Source organism: Scyliorhinus canicula, chromosome 18, assembly GCF_902713615.1.
Source record: "Scyliorhinus canicula chromosome 18, sScyCan1.1, whole genome shotgun sequence".
Lineage (NCBI taxonomy): Eukaryota > Metazoa > Chordata > Chondrichthyes > Carcharhiniformes > Scyliorhinidae > Scyliorhinus > Scyliorhinus canicula.
Window position 1 is genome coordinate 28,614,054 of NC_052163.1, and position 17,929 is coordinate 28,631,982.

The following is a 17,929-nucleotide window of genomic DNA, read 5'->3' on the forward strand; positions in this document are numbered from 1 at the left end:
GAGGGGGGCGGATCTCCCCCCCCCCCCCCCCCCAAACCAGGGGCTGGTCATGTGGAATGTGAAAGGGCTGAATGGGCCAATCACGTGTTCGCGCACCTGAGGAATCTGAAGGCGGATGTGGATTTTTTTTACAAGAGACGCACCTAAAGATCTAAAGACAAGGCTGAGGAAAGGATGGGTAGGGCAGATATTTCATTTGGGGTTGAACATGAAGATGAGGGGCGTGGCGGTGCTGGTAAACTCGCGGGTTGCGTTTGAGGTGGGGAACCTTGTGGCAGATTCGGTGGGGGGAAGGTTCGTAATAATGAGTGGGAAGTTGGAGTGGATGCCGGTGGTTTTGGTAAAGTTTATACCCCAAACTTGGCCGACATGGGAGTTTATGAGGTGGGTGCTGGGTAGGATTCCTGATCTTGACTCCCACCAGTTGATCATGGGGGCAGATGGAAGCGGCCTCATAAGAGAATGTGTTTAGTGGCATTGTTGACGGTTCCTCTGCCATTCTCGCCGGCCAGATACTTCACAAGTCCAGTGGTGGTGGCGGCCTTGAGGGTATGGGGGCAGTGGCAGGAGCATCTGAGGCTGGGAGGTGCCTCGGTGTGAGCACCGATCTGTGACAATCACAGGTTTGCACCAAGGAGCGGTGTGTGTGTGTGGGGGGGGGGGGGGGGGGGGGGGGGGGGGGCGGGCGTGAGGTTTCGGGGGGGGCATGAGGTTTCGGGGGGGGGGGCGGGCGTGAGGTTTCGGGGGGGGGCGGGGGGGGGGGGGCATGAGGTTTCGGGGGTGGCGACAGGCAGGGATTGAACAGTTCGAGGACCTGCTTGTGGAGGGCAGCTTTACAAATGTAGAGGACCTGGAGGAGGAATACGAGTTGCCCAGCGGGGATGGGTTTAGATACTTACAGCTGCGGGATGTTGTGAGGAAGCAGGTGGCGTCCTTTCCTGGGCTGCCGTCCTTTGGATTATAGGATAAGGTGCTGTCAGAGGAGGGAGTGGGTGAGGCTAAGGTGTCTGAGCTAATGGACCGGTAGGGAGCCCCGATAGGAGAAGTCAAACGGAAGTGGGAGGAGGAGCTGGGTGGGGAAGCTGGAGGCTGGATGTGGGAGGAAGCCCTGAGGAGGGTGAATGCGTCCTCGTCGTCTACCTGGCTTATCTTTAGACAGTTCAAAGTAGTTCACAGGGCGCATATGACGGTGGCTAGGATGAGTAGGCTTTTTGAGAGGGTAGAGGTTAGGTGTGGGCGGAGCGAGGAGCCCTGAAAACCATGTCCACATGTTCTGGGCATGTCCAAAACTGAAGGGTCTGGCAGGGATTTGCGGACGTAATGTCTCAGGTGCTGAGGGTGAAAGTGGTCCTGAGCCCAAAGGTAGCGATATTTGGGGTGCCGGAAGACCCGGTAGTCCAGGGGACAAGAGAGGCCGAGGTCTTGGCCTTTGCCTCCCTGATAGCCTGGAGGCGGATTTTGCTTGGGTGGAGGGACTCGGAGCCACGAAAGCAGTGGTCTAGGTGAGTGACCTGGCGGAATTCCTGAGGTTGGGAAAGATTAAGTTCGTCTTGAGAGGGTTGGTTGATGGGTTTGCCTGGAGGTGGAAGCCATTCATCAACTTCTTTATGATAATACCAGACAGGATGGCAGGAGGGAAAGGGCAGGTTTGTTCTTGCTCTTACTTGTGTGTTTGCTGTTTATATAAATGCCTGGAGCAGCACCTGCCATACCTAGAAATGAGGTGCCAACGCGGTGAAGCTACAGGATTACCTCCTTGCCAAACAGCGGAAGCAGCATGCAATAGACAGAGCCAAGCGATGCCACAACCAGTGAATCAGGACTAACCTCTGTAGTCCTGCCACATCTAGTCATGAATGGTGGTGGATGAGGGCAGCACGGTGGCGCAGTGGTAGCACTGCTGCCTCACGGCGCTGAGGTCCCAGCTTCGATCCCGGCTCTGGGTCACTGTCCATGTGGAGTTTGCATATTCTCCCCATGTTTGCGTGGGTTTCGCCTCCCACAACCCAAAGATGTGCAAGGTAGGTGGATTGAACATGCTAAGTTGCCCCTTAATTGGAAAAACTGTGTACTCTGAATTTTTTTAAAAAATGAATGGTGGTGGACAATTAAACAACTGACTGGCGGAGGAGGAGGAGCCAAAGATAGCCCATCTTCAAAGGTGGGTTGCCCTTTAAGGCCGAAGCATTTGCCAACATCTTCAGCCAGAGTGGACGATCCAGCTCAGCCTCCTCCTGAAGATCCAGAACTAGTCATGCCCCGAGCCAAGCCGTTCCAGCACAATTAAAGCACTGAAATCTCTCCAGCAATGTGAAAAATTGCCCAGGTATGTCCTGGCCACAAAAGGCAGGAACTCCAACACGGACAATTATTGCCCATCAGTCTCCTCTTAAATCATCAGCAAAATTATGGAAAGTGTCATTGACAGTACTGTCAAGCAGCATTTAGTCAGCAATAACCTGCTCACTGATGCTCAGTTTGGATTCCACCAGGATTACGCAACCCTTGCTCTCATTACAGCCTTGATCCAAATATCATCAAAAGGAGATACACTCCAGAGGAGAGGTGAGAGTGACTGCTCTTGACATCAGAGCAGCATCAAGTGTGGCATCAAGCAACCCTCGCTAAAGTGAAGTCAATGAGAAATGGGGGAAAGGTCTCCACTGATTGGAGCCAATCCCTAGCACAAGAAGATGATTGCACAATGTTCAGGACCATTCGCGGCTCTTCAGATACTGAAGCTGTCTGTGTCCATAATGGGGAGATTCAGCAATGGTGATGCCACTGAATAGAACCATAGAAATGATAAAGCACTGAAGGAGACCATTCAGCCAATCTTGTCCATGCCAACCCAAAGACACCCAGGTACCTTTCCTAATCCCATCTTTCGGCACATGACCCATTGCCCTGCAGCCTACAGCATTTAAGGTGTTGGTCTAGGTACTTTTCGAAAGAGTTTATGGTCTCTGCCCCCACCAACTCGGCCAGCTTTAAAGGTTTTTCCTCATGTCCCCTCTAACCTTTCTGCCACTTATCTTGAATATATGACCTCTTGTTTTTGAACTCTCTGCCAAGTGAAACAGCTTCCACATGCCTAATCTATCTCTACCCCTCACAATTTTGTATACCTCAATCATGTACCCTTTAGCCTCCTCTGTTCCAAGGAAAATGACCCCAGCCTCTCCAATCCCTCCTCGTAGCTACGATTCTCCAGCCCTGGCGACATTCGAGTAAATCTTCTCTACTCTCTCGTGAGCAATTACATCCATCCTATAAATTGGTTACCAGAACTGCGCACAATACTCCAGTTTTGGCCTCACCAATGTCTAACACAGTTCCATCATTATATCCCTACGTATGTAACCTCTACATCTGCCTATGAAGGAGAGCATTCCATATGCCTTCACAAACCTTATGTACCTGTATTGCTACTTTTGGGGACCTGTGAACTTGCACGCAAAGGTCTTTCACTTCATCTATCCCTCTCGGTATATTTCTGTTTATTGTGTGTTCCCTTTTACTGTTTGACCTCCCTGTTTTTCGTGTCTGAATCCATGCTAGTCATTTCCTGTTGACTAATTTCTCTATCCCTGCCTCCGTATATCCCCTGAATGTGGAAAGTGACTATTAATTTCTTTATGATACATTTGTAACTGAGATTCTGTGAACAGAAGGGCAAGTAAGAGTTTCTGTCATCACTTCAGTGTTTTGGGTTAGTGAAAATGATGGTGCTACAACTCCTGTGTACCATTGTTTGTGAGGTGACTTGGCCATGGCGCATGATTCTTCAATCTCCAAAATCACAGGTTATCCTGTTGGTGTTAAATTCAATATAATCCCACTGCATTGTCAACTTGGCTCTGTGGGCAGAACAATAGCCCTCTGCAAAGGTTTGTGGTTCAAACCCCATGTTAGGACTTCACATAATTGAGGCTAACATTTCCACATCGTACTGAAGGAGTGCTGTAACATTTTGCCTTTTGGATTAAAGATTAAGTTGACCATCTGTATGCTCATGGCAAAGAGTTTTTCCAGTGTCTTTCCACCCCTAATCAAATCAACTGGTAAAGCTTGAACAGTATCTAGCATTTAACCTCAATAATGTCTAGGAGGTCTTGTGACTCAGTGACCCTGCCTCCTGAGCCAGAAGCTTTGGGCTCGAGTCCCACCCCGGGACGATGGTCAAGGAAGGTGCATTTATAACCTGGCCAAACAGGTTGATTATCAGCCTGGAAATACTCCCAACACCCACTAATGGCAGGTGTTAAGAGCAGGAGAGATTCCTGGTCAGCCATGTGATGGAAAGAAACTGGAGTCTTTGCCGACACCATCCCTGGCTCCAGCCTACAACATCGATGTGAAAGTACGTGTTGCCACAGCAACTGGGACTCCCAGTGACCTGTAACATGCCATCACCAAGAAAAGAATTCTAAAACTTTGAAACACCGCTGCTGTCTCACATTTGTAATAGGTGCATTTGAAACATTTTAACTTTGCTTTTTAGCTTTCTCACCATATCTTTCATTCCAGGTGGCTATCGTATCTTCTGCTCCTTGTTATTGACTTGGTTATTTGTCTGGTGGCATTCCTAGGTCTGGCCAAACGATCCAGGTGGCTTCTCACAATGTGAGTACCATGTTAAGTACTGTATTATAGAATGCAGGATCTATTACAGAGCAATGTATTTGAAGGAACCACATTTTGGTGAAAGGCCACTTTTATATTTTAAAAGAATACTCCTGGCTTCAAACTGATGCTGTTTTGTCAGGGCCTCCACTTCAAAGATGTGGGGCAGCAGGGCAGCAGGGTAGCATGGTGGTTAGCATAAATGCTTCACAGCTCCAGGGTCCCAGGTTCGATTCCTGGCTGGGTCACTGTCTGTGTGGAGTCTGCACGTCCTCCCCCTGTGTGCGTGGGTTTCCTCCGGGTGCTCCGGTTTCCTCCCACAGTCCAAAGATGTGCGGGTTAGGTGGATTGGCCATGCTAAATTGCCCGTAGTGTCCTAATAAAAAAAAAAGTAAGGTTGGGGGGGGGGGGTTGTTGGGTTACGGGTATAGTGTGGATACGTGGGTTTGAGTAGGGTGATCATGGCTCGGCACAACATTGAGGGCCGAAGGGCCTGTTCTGTGCTGTACTGTTCTATGTTCTATAAAGATGAAAATAAACGACAGCTTCCTGTCATAATATACACACAAGTATATGATGGTGCATAGACAGACACGGACTGACGCACTAAAAGACCAATATACACACACAACACAGCAGCCAATAACCAGACAGGACACGGCCACTATAAAGCCAGAGGGCACTAGTTTTCCAGCTCTCTAGGGACACAGCCTCTGAGACAGCCAGAGCCCGTGATCAGCAACACGAACATCTACCATGTGCTAGCAGTATAGTCTGGTCAGGTTAGCCTCAGGTCTCCAGTCAACCTAACATAGTGTCAACCCACAGTGCAAGTATGTTTAACAGCTCATAGTTAAATAAAGTTGTACTTCTACAAGTGTTGGTAGCCTGTCTCTCTTGCTGCTCTGTTAAACGCAGTCCTCACAGACCCAGCATACCCAACACATCACTTCCCTTTTCACTCACTTGCGCTCTCAGTCAGTTTTACTGGGTGTCCGCAGGCGGCTGTGATGAACTCTTGATAACCTTAATGGGGTGGATGCTGAAAAGGATGTTTCTCCTTGTGGGAGAGACCGAAACGTGGGGCCACCATTTTTAAAATAAGGTGCCTCCCATTTAAGATGGAGATGTGAAGAAATATTTTCTGAGGGTTGTGAGTCTATGGAACTCGCTTCACCAGAGAACGGTGGAGGCAGGGTCAGTGAATAATTTTAAGGCAGGGCTAGATAGATTTTTGACTAACAAGGTTTTCGGGGTGGAATGTGGAGTTGAGACCACAGTTAGATCAGCCATGATCTTATTGAATCATAGAGCAGACTTGAGGGGCCAAATGGCCGACTCCTCCTAATTCTTACGTTTGTTTGTTTGTTCAGCTGAGAACAGACAAGAAAAATACATTAAAATCATCTGCAATTGTTTGCTGAAATGCTTTACATGTCACATCTTTGAAAAATAGCGCTCCGCATGACCCCAGCAAAGTATTGGGTTTGAATTCTTGAGATTGCTGAAGTAACCAATTTAATTGGGGCAGTGGGGCATGTAATTGACTGGCTATGTGCCAGTTTCATGGGCATTTAACCCTGCGTTTTCACCAGGTTTATCAAATTACTCTATTAACGCTGAGAGCTAATTAAAAATGTTTTGTTTAGAAAGTGTGAAGATTGAGGACAATCCTTTCAATTGCAGGGATTGGGTTAAAGGGATTTTAGATTTAGAACAGTACAGCACAGAACAGGCCCTTCGGCCCTCGATGTTGTGCCGAGCAATGATCACCCTACTCAAACTCACGTATCCACCCTATACCCGTAACCCAACAACTCCCCCTTAACCTTACTTTTTAGGACACTACGGGCAATTTAGCATGGCCAATCCACCTAACCCGCACATCTTTGGACCGTGGGAGGAAACCGGAGCACCCGGAGGAAACCCACGCACACACGGGGAGGACGTGCAGACTCCGCACAGACAGTGACCCAGCCGGGAACCGAACCTGGGACCCTGGAGCTGTGAAGCATTGATGCTAACCACTATGCTACCGTGCTGCCCTGGGTTTGCGTGGGTTTCGCTGCCACAACCCAAAAATGTGCAATCTAAACTGTTTTTAAACGTTACCTTGAAAAATATTTTTCAAATGAAATCTACTGGACAAGGTGAAAAGTTATACTATATTAAGTAATTTTTGTTGGAATTTCTTTCTCTGATGAACCCATGGAGTCATCATCGTCTCTTCCACTGCCTCCAGGGGTATGAGGCAGACAGAGCACACATACTCACTTGGCTAGGAAGTTCCTGGAACAGGTTGCTAGTCTGTCGCCACTCAACCTCTTTACGAATATATGGCCATCAGGCCCTGGGGTAGGACTTGAACCTGGAGCCACTGGCTCAGAAGCAGGGATACTACACACTGCACCACTAGACCTCCCAACCCATGGAATGCTATGACATAAATATAGTAAGTTTTTGCATGACGACCTCATGCTTGTTGCTCTGAGAGATGAAAAGAGAAATATTGTAGAAATACTAGAAAACCAAGGTGAAAATTAATAGGAGCAAATGATGTGGAGCGCATGTCCAGTATACCCCGCCCACCATTTCAGTCCCTGCACCAGTTATTATTAACTTATAGTGTTCTATATATGGGCCCAAAATATTTTCCAAGTATCTTTCGCTTTAACATTGACAGTGATGGTTATTCTGAGAAATAATATGACGTGTGCTTTCCTGTAAATGTAACTTCCTTGAAACAGCCTTATGCAGTTGGTAATGCCTTGCAAATTGGGACTTGTTTTTTGTTGGGACATTGTCCCTAGTCAGGATCAACTTGATAATAACAAGGAGACTAAGTTTGCTGGGAATCTGAAATGAAAGCAGAAAATGGTGGGAAATGGTCAGCGAAAAGTGGGGGGGGGCAGGTTATTACATTCTGCACATGTCGTCTTCGAAAGAGCTTCTTATTTCAGATTCAGTTTGATTTGTTTGGTGATTATGCTGGGGGAAAAGCTGATCTTCTCTCTTTACCTTCATTGAAAAGGACAGTGACAATTGTGGCACAGGTTACAATCCTCTGAGCTGTGTTCATATTGGTGCAGCTTCAGATCCTGAAAACGTGTCAAGTGAGTGAATTAGTTCTCCCTTCCCGCACACCCACCCTGGCATGAAACGGAAGTATTTGGTTCCAAAATTCCTGGCATTTGGTGAGTCCAGAAATAAAGTTTTAATTCATTCTAAGGAGTGGCTCAGAAAAGTAGTCTCTCTTTACTCCGCGTAATGCTTATTGTTTCCACTCGATGGTAGCTATTGATTTTCTATCCTAATCTCTGACCAATTGCAGCTGTTATAAAATCTAATTCCTAGTGTTTTAGTTAATAATTGATGTAACAGGAAAGCTTTGGATATGCTGCATATCTGATCACGATCACTTTGGAGAATTTAAATGTTTACAGTCTAGTTTATAGTTCTGATACCTAATTTGGAAATAACGGCAATGCAAGAAATTAGCTAAAATTGTGCACTCTACTGAAATTTTTTTTTTCATTATCCATGGGATGTGGCATCGCTGACTTGGCCACCATTTACTGCCCATATCTAATTGCCCTTGAGAAGGTGGTGATCAGCTGTTGGTGATTGTTTTCTTAGGAACAAGCCTATACTCCCCTGCAGATTATTTCTCTGACAGAGAATAGTGTACAATCATTCAAATGCATTAATTAGCTTTGGCTATACTGTAATGAGTGTTGTGTGAAGCAAAATCTCTCCCCTTTCTGCTCACCCCCTTGTCCTCTTCTCATGTCCCATTTTAGTTTTCCAGATCAAAAAGTTCCAGATCAGTTGGAACAGGTCAAATCCAATTGTTGCAAATCACCCTTTAACATATATTGATTTTTAAAAAATTATTCGTTCATGGGATGTGAGCGCCACAAGCTGGACCAGCATTTATTGCCCATCCCTAATTGCCCTTGAAGGGGCACTTAAGAGTCAACCACGTTGCTGTGGGTCAGGAGTCACATGTAGGCCACACCGGGTAAGGACGGCAAATTTACTTCCCTAAAGGGCATTAGTGAACCAGATAGGTTTTTCTGACAATCGACAATGGTCATCATTAGACTTTTTGATTCCACATATTTTATTGAGTTTAAATTCCATCACCTGCTTTGGTGGGATTTGAACCTGGGACCCCAGATCATTATTCTGGGTCTCTGGATTACTAGTCCAGTGACAATATCTCTGGATTACTAGTCCAGTGACAATATCACAATGCCACCACCTCCCCTGAGAAGTATATATAATAATAATTGCTTATTGTCACAAGTAAGCTTCAATGAAGTTACTGTGAAAAGCCCCTAGTCGCCACATTCCGGCGCCTGTTTGGGGAGGCTGGTACGGGAATTGAACCCACGCTACTGTACTAAACCAGCCCCTATGATTCATAGAATCATAGCCATTTGCAGCACAAAAGGAGGCAATTTGGCCCATTAGGTCAATGCCAGCTTTCTGTGGAGCCATCCAGTCTGCCCCATTACCTTGCTCTATCCCTTCAGGACTTTTCGGAATTTTAAATCCTCACCATGTTTTTTAAAGCATAGTTAGTCATTAATATTTATCAATTCCAGCATGGCATAGAAATCCAATGATGACTAAATTGTTTTTCAGGTAAAAGTAATGGGCAGTAATGTTAAACCACAATTTATTGTTAACTAATATTTAAATTAAAAATCAAATAAATGATCATGACACATATTAATAATTATGTAAAAAGGTTGTAGACTGGAGAATAGCTAATGTAATTCCTTTATTTAAGAAGAGGGGCCGAATATGCTCAAGGAATTATTGACCAGTTAGCTTAACATAAACAGTAGGAAAAATAATATCCTTACCAAAGGAGTGAATAGAGGAACATCTAGAAAATAGAAACATCATAATAGATAGTATGGATTTCAGAAACGAGAATATTGCTTGTACGACCTTATTGAAATGCTTGAGGAGGTAATAGAGTAGACAATGGTAATACAGTCGGATGTACTTTATCTGTATTTTCAAAAGGCCTTTGATAAGGTGACCCATAATAGTACACATGCAAGTTAATAGACCCACAGTTAATCCATAGTTAGTAGAATCATAATAGTTTGTATGCAGGTACAGCAAGTAATTCAGAAGGCTAATGGAATACTGTCCTTTATTACAAGAGGAATTTAAGCTAAAAGTAAGGATTTTATGCTTCACTTATACAGGGTATTGGTGAGACAGCATCTTGAACACTGCGTGCAGTTTTGGTCTCCTTATTTAAGGAAGGATGTAAATGCATTGGAGGCGGTTCAGAGGGTGTTTACAAGATTGATACTTGGAATGAGCAGGTTGCCTTATGAGGAAAGGTTAGACAGACTGGGCTTTTTTTCCACTGGGATTTAGAAGAGTGAGGGGGTGATATGAGTGAAGTATGTAGGATCCTGAATGGTATTGATGAGGTGGATGTGGAAAGTATGTTTCCTTTTCTGGGTGAGTTCAGAACTGGGGTCACTGCTTTAAAATTAGGAGCGGGTTAGCACTGTGGACTAAACAGCTGGCTTGTGAAGCAGAACAATGCCAGCAGCGCGGGTTCAATTCCCATATCAGCCTCCCCGAACAGGCGCCAGAATGTGGCGACTAGGGGCTTTTCATAGTGACTTCATTTGAAGCCTACTTGTGGCAAGAAGCGTTTTTCATTTCATTTTAGGACCGAGATGAGGCGAAATCTCTTCTCTTGAGGGTTGTGCGAATTTGGAACTTCCTGCCTCAGAAGGCGATGGAGGATGGGTCATTGAATATTTTTAAAGTGGAAGTAGATGTAGATGGGAAAGTGAAAATTGAAACACAAACAGATCATCCATAACCTTTTTTGAATGGCAGAGCAGACTTGAATGGCCCACTTCTCCTATTTTGTATGTTTGCATGTAATTAACTAATGAATTAGGTCAGAAAATGTGGAGGAGCCGGGACAAGTGGCAGAATGGAATAAAAGCAATTTACTGTAGATGCCGGAATCTGAAACAAGAGAAAATGCTGGACAACCTTAGCAGGTCCGACAGCATTTGTGGAGAAAACAAAGCCGTCGTTCTGAGTCTGGAGACTCTTTGTCAAAGCTGGAGAGAACTGGTATTAGGATGAGATTTATACTGTTGGGGAGGGGGAGGGGGGTGTGGGGCTGGATAGAAGGGTGGGGGGTGGAGCAGTGGGGCTGGATAGAGGGCCAGCGATAGATGGAGATAGACAAAGATGTCATGGACAAAATGACAAGGGGAATGTAAATGATGGTGATAATAACTAAGAAGAGTGCTGCTCGGGGCACATTAAGAGATCAGAATGTGTTAATGGCAGAACAGAGTTAAGCACTGTGTCAATGGACAACTGGGAAAAGGAATAGGTGGTCCGGGTGGGGTGGGGGAAGGGAGACAATGGTGAGGGACAAACGGATCGGTGGAAGGAATGAAAATAAATTGATAGAAATAAAAATGGGTGCAAGGTGGTGGAGCATGTTCACAGTCCGAAGTTGTTGAACACAATGTGAAGTCCGGAAGGCTGTAACGTGTCTAATCGGAAGATGAGGTGCTGTTCCGCCAGTTTGCGCTGGGCTTCACTGGAACATTGCAGCAGGCCAAGGACGGACATATGGACGTGAGCGCTGAACAGAGAGTTAAAATGGCAAGCGACACGAAGGCCTGGGTCCTGCTTGCAGACAGACCAAACGTATTCTGCAAAGCAGTCACCCGGTCAACATTTAGTCTCTCCAATGCAGAGTAGATCTCATTGGGAGTATCAAATGCAACAGATCAGATTGAAAGAGGTGCACAAGAAGTGCTGCCTCACTTGAAAAGAGAGGTTAGGCCCTTGGATGGTGAGCTGGGTGGAGGTAAAGGGGCGGGTGTTGCAGCTTTTGTGATTGCATGGAAAGGTGCCTTGGGAAGAGGGTGAGGTGTTGGGGGGTGATGGAGGAGTGGACAAAGGTGTCCCGGAGGGAACGTTCCCTGCGGAATACTGTCGGGGAGTGAGGGGAATTGTGTTTGGTGGTGGCATCATGCTGGGGTTGGCGGAACTGGCAGAGAATGAACATTTTGAATGCGGAGGTTGGTGGGGTGAATCGTGAGGACAAGGGGACCCCATCCTGGTTCTGGGAGAGAGAGGAAGGGGTGAGAGCAGAGGTGCAGGAGATGGGTCGGACGCCTTTGAGAGCCTTGTTGACCACAATGGGTGGTTGACGGCATTCAGGGCTGGAATGGAATGCTGGTTGGTTTCCAGGTGGAAAGCAGAGAGTGGGAGGGAAGAACGGTTATCCAGAGTGGCACAAGGTGAGAGGTGGTGTCCCACACAGGATCCGTGCTGTGACTACTGTTGTTTATAATATTTCTCAACGATTGAAATTTTGGAGTCTAAAACATGATTTTTAAATTTGTGACTGACACCAAATTATGAGGGGTGGGGGGGCAGACCTTGATAGTCAATATTGAGAAGAACGATAACAAATTACTGGATGCATTAATAAACTTGCAGAATGGGCAAATAATTGGCAAATGAAGTTCACATAAATGTTGAGGTATTACGTTTTGGCAGGAAAAATATTGGGGTCACTTATTCCTTGGAAGGTGCAGCGTATGCTGTGTATCGTATGTATCCGTATGAAATTAGGCAGTCATATGTCTGGTGAAACCAGCATCAAATAATTTAATTATAAATTGTAGCCATTGCGAAACAGCTCAAGTTTTAAAATAGCATTCCATTACTGTCCATGGAAAACACAGACAGAGTGAGAGTGCAGTCTAGTGTGAAGAGGTTCAGCTGGCTAATGCAGTCTCACCATTTCACTTGGGAAGTAACACTTGATCATAACAGCAGCCTAATGCTTTTCAACATATTTAAAAAGATTGTTTTAGATTCTGAGTTACATTGCTTATTCACCATTTAAAAGAAAATGCAATTTATTGGACAACGTGATTTTTGCCGTTCTATTTCCTTCTGTGTCACTGAAGCATAACACATTCTGCGGCCTTCAGGGTAAGCGAGGAACCCAGGTTTCGACCGTTTTACTGATTCTGACAGACCACTAAAGATGCTTTCTCATTACTATAATGCAGCTAATGGGAAATGTCCTTCTCTCCCGGCCTGTGCTTGGAAATAGTAAGAGACTGACTTCCTCCTGATCCTTCTTTGAGGGACCTTGTGACCTGTCAATAGACCCACCCCCAACTCCTGGTCTTCTAAATCGTGGAGCTGGTTTAGCACATCTTGCAGCCTGATATTAAGAACACCATAGTCACTAGCGTGCAATAAATGCTGAGATGAAAACAGGGGCCTATGAATGTGCACAGAAAATGAAAAAAATAGATGGAAGGAGAGAGCGCTACCAGGAGGTTGGTACCCTGCTGGTCTCCAGGCTGAAGTTTATTACAGCTCAGAATAAAAGCTCCTTACGTGCATGACAAACGGGCCAGCTGGATTTGTGAGCTTAATGGCATTGTGAAGTGGGCACTGGGACTAAGCCTCCATGCCTGCTGCTGAGGTGCTGTGCCTTGGAACAGAATTTCACTCACCAACGCGATATGAATATTTCAACAATACAGTTTTTATTTTGTGCATAAGTGAAGTTCAGCTGCTCCTCGCCATGGAGATATGCTGTCTTATATTCAAATGCTAGAGTGTGGGAATTGCAAAGATTTTATGCCATAAGACACAGGAGCAGAATTAGGCCACTCGGCCCATCGAGTCTGCTCTGCCATTCAATCATGGCTGATATTTTTCTCATCCCCATTCTCCTGCCTTCTCCCCATAACCCCTGATCCCCTTATTAATTAATAACCTATCTATCTCTGTCTTAAAGACTTTGGAGAATTTGGTCTTCCTGTATTCATTTTAGAAAATGTAAATTGCCAGAACATGTTCTCGGGTACTCCTGCCTTGGGATGACAAATGAGAATGAGAGGATTTATCAGAATTTTCTAAACCTAGCCGTGCTGCTTATTTTTAGTGAATCCGTATTATTTGCAAAAATAAAACTGATGACCCACATAAAAAGAAGCACCGACCTGATATGTTTCTTTCTAAATGCTGCCTCTTTCAAATCTGTCTGAAATTTAGTATTTCTTTATGTTCCGAACAAAACTGACTTATCCACTAAATTACATTTTTGACTCTGCCATGGCATGAATTTGTGTGTGTGGGCGAGAGGAAGGATTGTGTCTTTGGATAACCAGAAAGACTTGATTATGATCTTAATCTACCTTTCATAACTGTTGTTTGTGTTGTCTTGTGATTTTGCCCACCGCTGGGAAATAATTGGAATTTGAATCCAGCCCTTTGCCGTGTCAATATTTGAATCATTGGCTTGAGATTCATTTGATTTTATTGCAGATAATAGGTCGCACTTTTTCCAATTTCAAACAGCTGTAATATCTGATTTAATCAAAGAAAGCCTCAGAGCAGTTTTACACTGGGACCAGCCAGTTGAAATGCAATGGTCTTGATTCATGCTGTCAGTTCCTGTGGCATGAAGTTAAAAGCACATGTTTGAAGAGTTCTTTTGAAAACCAGTTTTTTGAATCATCAAAGGTATCACTGACACAGGCCCTGTCCAAGAGAAAGTTAAGATTTGAGTGGGAGCGGCTAAAGATGACTGAATTTTCTGTTAAGAATCAGAACTTTTGTCATCAACTTTAGACCATTTTTAGCCAAATAAATCTTTAACCAGTTTGGGACTTTGGAACTGTGTTTTCCTATTTTGTGTGCATTGAACTATGTGACTGTCATTCGAATATAATTCTGTAAATCTCCGGTCCATGCCAGTTGTCATTTTGAAGGACACCTAGTTTGAGATTACGTTAAATCCAGTTATTGAACAATGACAAATATAGATGAACAGAAGTCAGATAATTTAGTTCCCTGGGTACGCATCCAGTCTTCATTTAGCTCAAATAACCTTGCTGTTGACCTTCATTTCCATTTCAATTCAGTCTAATGAACAAATGGGCTTTGTGCAAAGTGCAACAGATTTGCAGCACCCACATGCAGCCATCACATTGAGAAATCACCGGAAGTGTGTTTCATCCAAAACCAGTTTAAGAATGCATATTAACGAAGATACTTTGATTCCTCTAGGGTCCTATCCAATGTTTTATTTTCAGTAATTTCTTATGGATAATTTGCTGGGCCTTTTTGTTTCTATATATAATCTCAATTAAAAACAAATCTAAATTGTTTTAGCCTTGCACATTGGCTTATGATTTTGTCATATTTAGGCATATTGTGGTATTTACCACATTTACCATGTGGTCTTCAGTACAGTATGTTCTGGCTATAGGTGAGTAGTCGTCCTGTGATATGCTTTTTCACTCATCGCATGCGTAAAACAATGGCTGTTAGGTTATAGGAGACTTTATGGAAACAGTTCCTGTGTTGTCAGAACTAGGCAATAGCTTGAGGAAATCCAAATGTTAATATATACCTCCAGCAGCTGAAGGTAATGTGGCGGTCAGCGAAGGGAACTCTCGCAGATTTTGTCATCCCCCTGCAGCGAGTTGTCCTTACTGCCAACTCTTTTGAGGTCAGAAGTAAGCTGTGCAATTCCTGCCCTGTGCAAAGTACAGCTTCTCACTAACAAATTCACCAAGCTATCTGGAGAGCACCCAGTTAATCCACCACAAAATACTTTCTCTAATCTACCAAAATATAATGTTCTGTGACATGCAGATCAAGATTATATTACTGATTTGGGATAAATGTTTAAGTGTATGGGGAAATATTTTGAGAATGGGAGTCGGGTACCAGCTCTTTTCATGAGCCAGCACAGAAGGGAAGGGATGAATGGCCCATTCTTTCTTCTGCAAATTTTGATCTAAGGCAAAAACCTGCTTATAATAACATTTTGTGCTGTTTAAAATAAATGTTCTCCCAATTATATTTCAACATTAAACACGGAATCGGGCCTCAATTGATAGAGCCCTATAACATAGAGGAGCTAGATCTAAAGTTAAATCCTTAAGCGATTGCTTAGCCTTTTTTGAAGCTCGTTACATTTAGATTTTATTTTTTCCAGAGTGATTGTCAGTGGGGTCCTGACCTTAATCCTTAGCTGGGGGTCCCTGGGCCTGGATACCTCTGCAGCTGTGGTAAGTGACATTGATCATGTTGACCTTTTACCCATATGTATCTCTATTAAGTGAATAACTGATACTTTAGAAAATTGTATGTGTAACGCATCACAATACTTGTAGAAACTAAGAGTATAAGTATTTGGGCATGTTTTTTTTTGGAATCAAAGCTTGGAATGTTCCCGGTCCTATGGGAATGAATTTGGGGATAGGGATGGGGAGACATTGGGACCAGATTTCTGCTGTCTTAACATGATTTCCACAATTTACTGATGGCAACTGACATAGTTGGAGGACTTTGTTTATGGATGGAAGGCAATTGGCGCATTGAGAACAGTTGTATGGGAAATTTTAATCTTGTTAATGGTGCACAAACAGCCACAGGGCTTCAGATACTCACTCAGTTAAAGGTGGCTGCAAGCAAGTGTGAGTTTAGTGTCGGTCCCCTCTGGTAGCCATCAAGAGAGTTAGCGTGGCTTGCCTTGGAGAGTGGATCAGCAAGGAATGCAGCAACAAAGTGGGGGGGTGGGGGGGGGGGGGGGGGGGGGGGGGAGGTGGTATCAGCACTGCGGGGGTTCTGCTGCCAGAGTGCAAGAGCAGAAGAAATGCACTCAAACTGATTGGCCTCTTCCTGTATGTCAATTGGCCAGCTGATCCCTGCCTGAACAGAAGTGCCACCCACTTTCGTTCCCAGTATTCGGACCTGTGACCTAGCCACAGATTCAAACCAGGTGGAGCATGCTGTGATGCAGGGTTTTAAGCTTGGACGTTCTGTGGAAGAGGAAAGGACTTGGATTTGGATAGCACCGTTGCTACATTCTCAGAACACCAAAAAGCACCGACCTCAGAGCGAACAAAATGCCTAAAAATTCAATCATGTCGCCAAACGCTGCTATCCGTTTGCACTGAGGAAGATTCCAAAGACAATAAATGAGATGAAGCACCAGTTAAATCAGATTGTGATGGCATAGTTTGTGGGCAGAATGTTGACCAGGACACTGGTATTATGCCCTCCTCTTCGTCATCATCCTCCTTTTTGTGCTGATATGGGATCTTTTCTGTTCATCTTAAAAGGACACATCTTGGTTTAACGCTCATATACAAAACAATGCAGAATTCCCCCTGGGCAGGCAGCGCAATGTCAGAAAATGCCTTTATTTTCCTACCTTAATCATGCATACAGGCATACATTTTTAATTAGTTATTTCCGTGCAGATGGGTCCTTCTGCTTTCCCTCATCAATTCCAGACAAGTGCCCTGAAGTCAGGAGCTGGTCAAAAGCTGACCGTGTTTGCTTTTAAATTTTTGGCTTTCTGCCCCACCTTGAATGAAGTGCCTTGTCTCCATTTCACCTCCCAAATATTGTAACTACGATTCAGAAAACTACGTGTAAAATCAGAAAACATTTATTGGCTTCCTTGTTCCCAAGCCCCCTGCAAAACGACTGTGAGTCAGCAGTGAACTCAGTATGCAGAAGTTGTCACTAAGACACTAGAAGTGGCTGATTATTTGTCTCTTTTTGATGCACTGATTATTGCTTTATAAGTGAATTTGACAAACATTCAGACGACAGTACATCTCGTAGATCTGCAGTGCTCTTGGAGAGTAACGCCTGTGAAATTTAAACCCTCAGAACAAAATGCACTTCAGATGAAAATCAAATTCGGGCCCTTTCAAGCGATGCTTTGTTCTAACTTAAGTATGTCTATGGCGAAAGTTTTAAGTCTGAGAGATTTTAATGCCTTTCTGAGTGGAATGCAGTCAGTGGAAATGATACTTAAATGCTGAAATTAGCAAGCTAAATACGGGCCATAGATCAAAGCCAGGGATGACCAGGTTTTGCATGGTTCAGTTTTATGGCCGAATTTCACTGCTCTCGGATTCTTTTCTTTAAAAAAAAAGGGGGGTGGGGTGGAAATCAGCCAGCAGTAACTTATCAAAGATGCCATATACATACCCAGTTTCAAGGGGAGAGGAATTGACCAAATTGCATACTCCTAGTCACAATCCACTATCATCTGGGATTTCATGTGTGTGCACATCTGATGAGGGTTTAATTTGACTGTGATGTGCTTTACAGTCAAACAACTTGCTGGAACCAACTGCCCAGTCACAAATAGAGAATGACAACTGGACCGAAGTACTATTGTGCCTTTAGCGCTGTTGGCAGTGTCTGGAGGAGAGGAGTTGAA

At 44.4% G+C, this 17,929-nt stretch overlaps 1 protein-coding gene across 2 annotated transcripts in view; it reads left to right on the forward strand.

Annotated features, from left to right (window-relative positions):
* The window catches only part of ttyh2 (tweety family member 2), a 162,614-nt gene that overhangs the window by 97,293 nt on the left and 47,392 nt on the right, over positions 1–17,929 (forward strand). For both annotated transcript variants that reach the window (XM_038776652.1, XM_038776653.1), the window contains 2 exons: positions 4,531–4,626; positions 15,683–15,755. In XM_038776652.1, the coding sequence (XP_038632580.1) occupies positions 4,531–4,626; positions 15,683–15,755 (169 nt within the window). The remainder of the gene's footprint in view (positions 1–4,530; positions 4,627–15,682; positions 15,756–17,929) is intronic.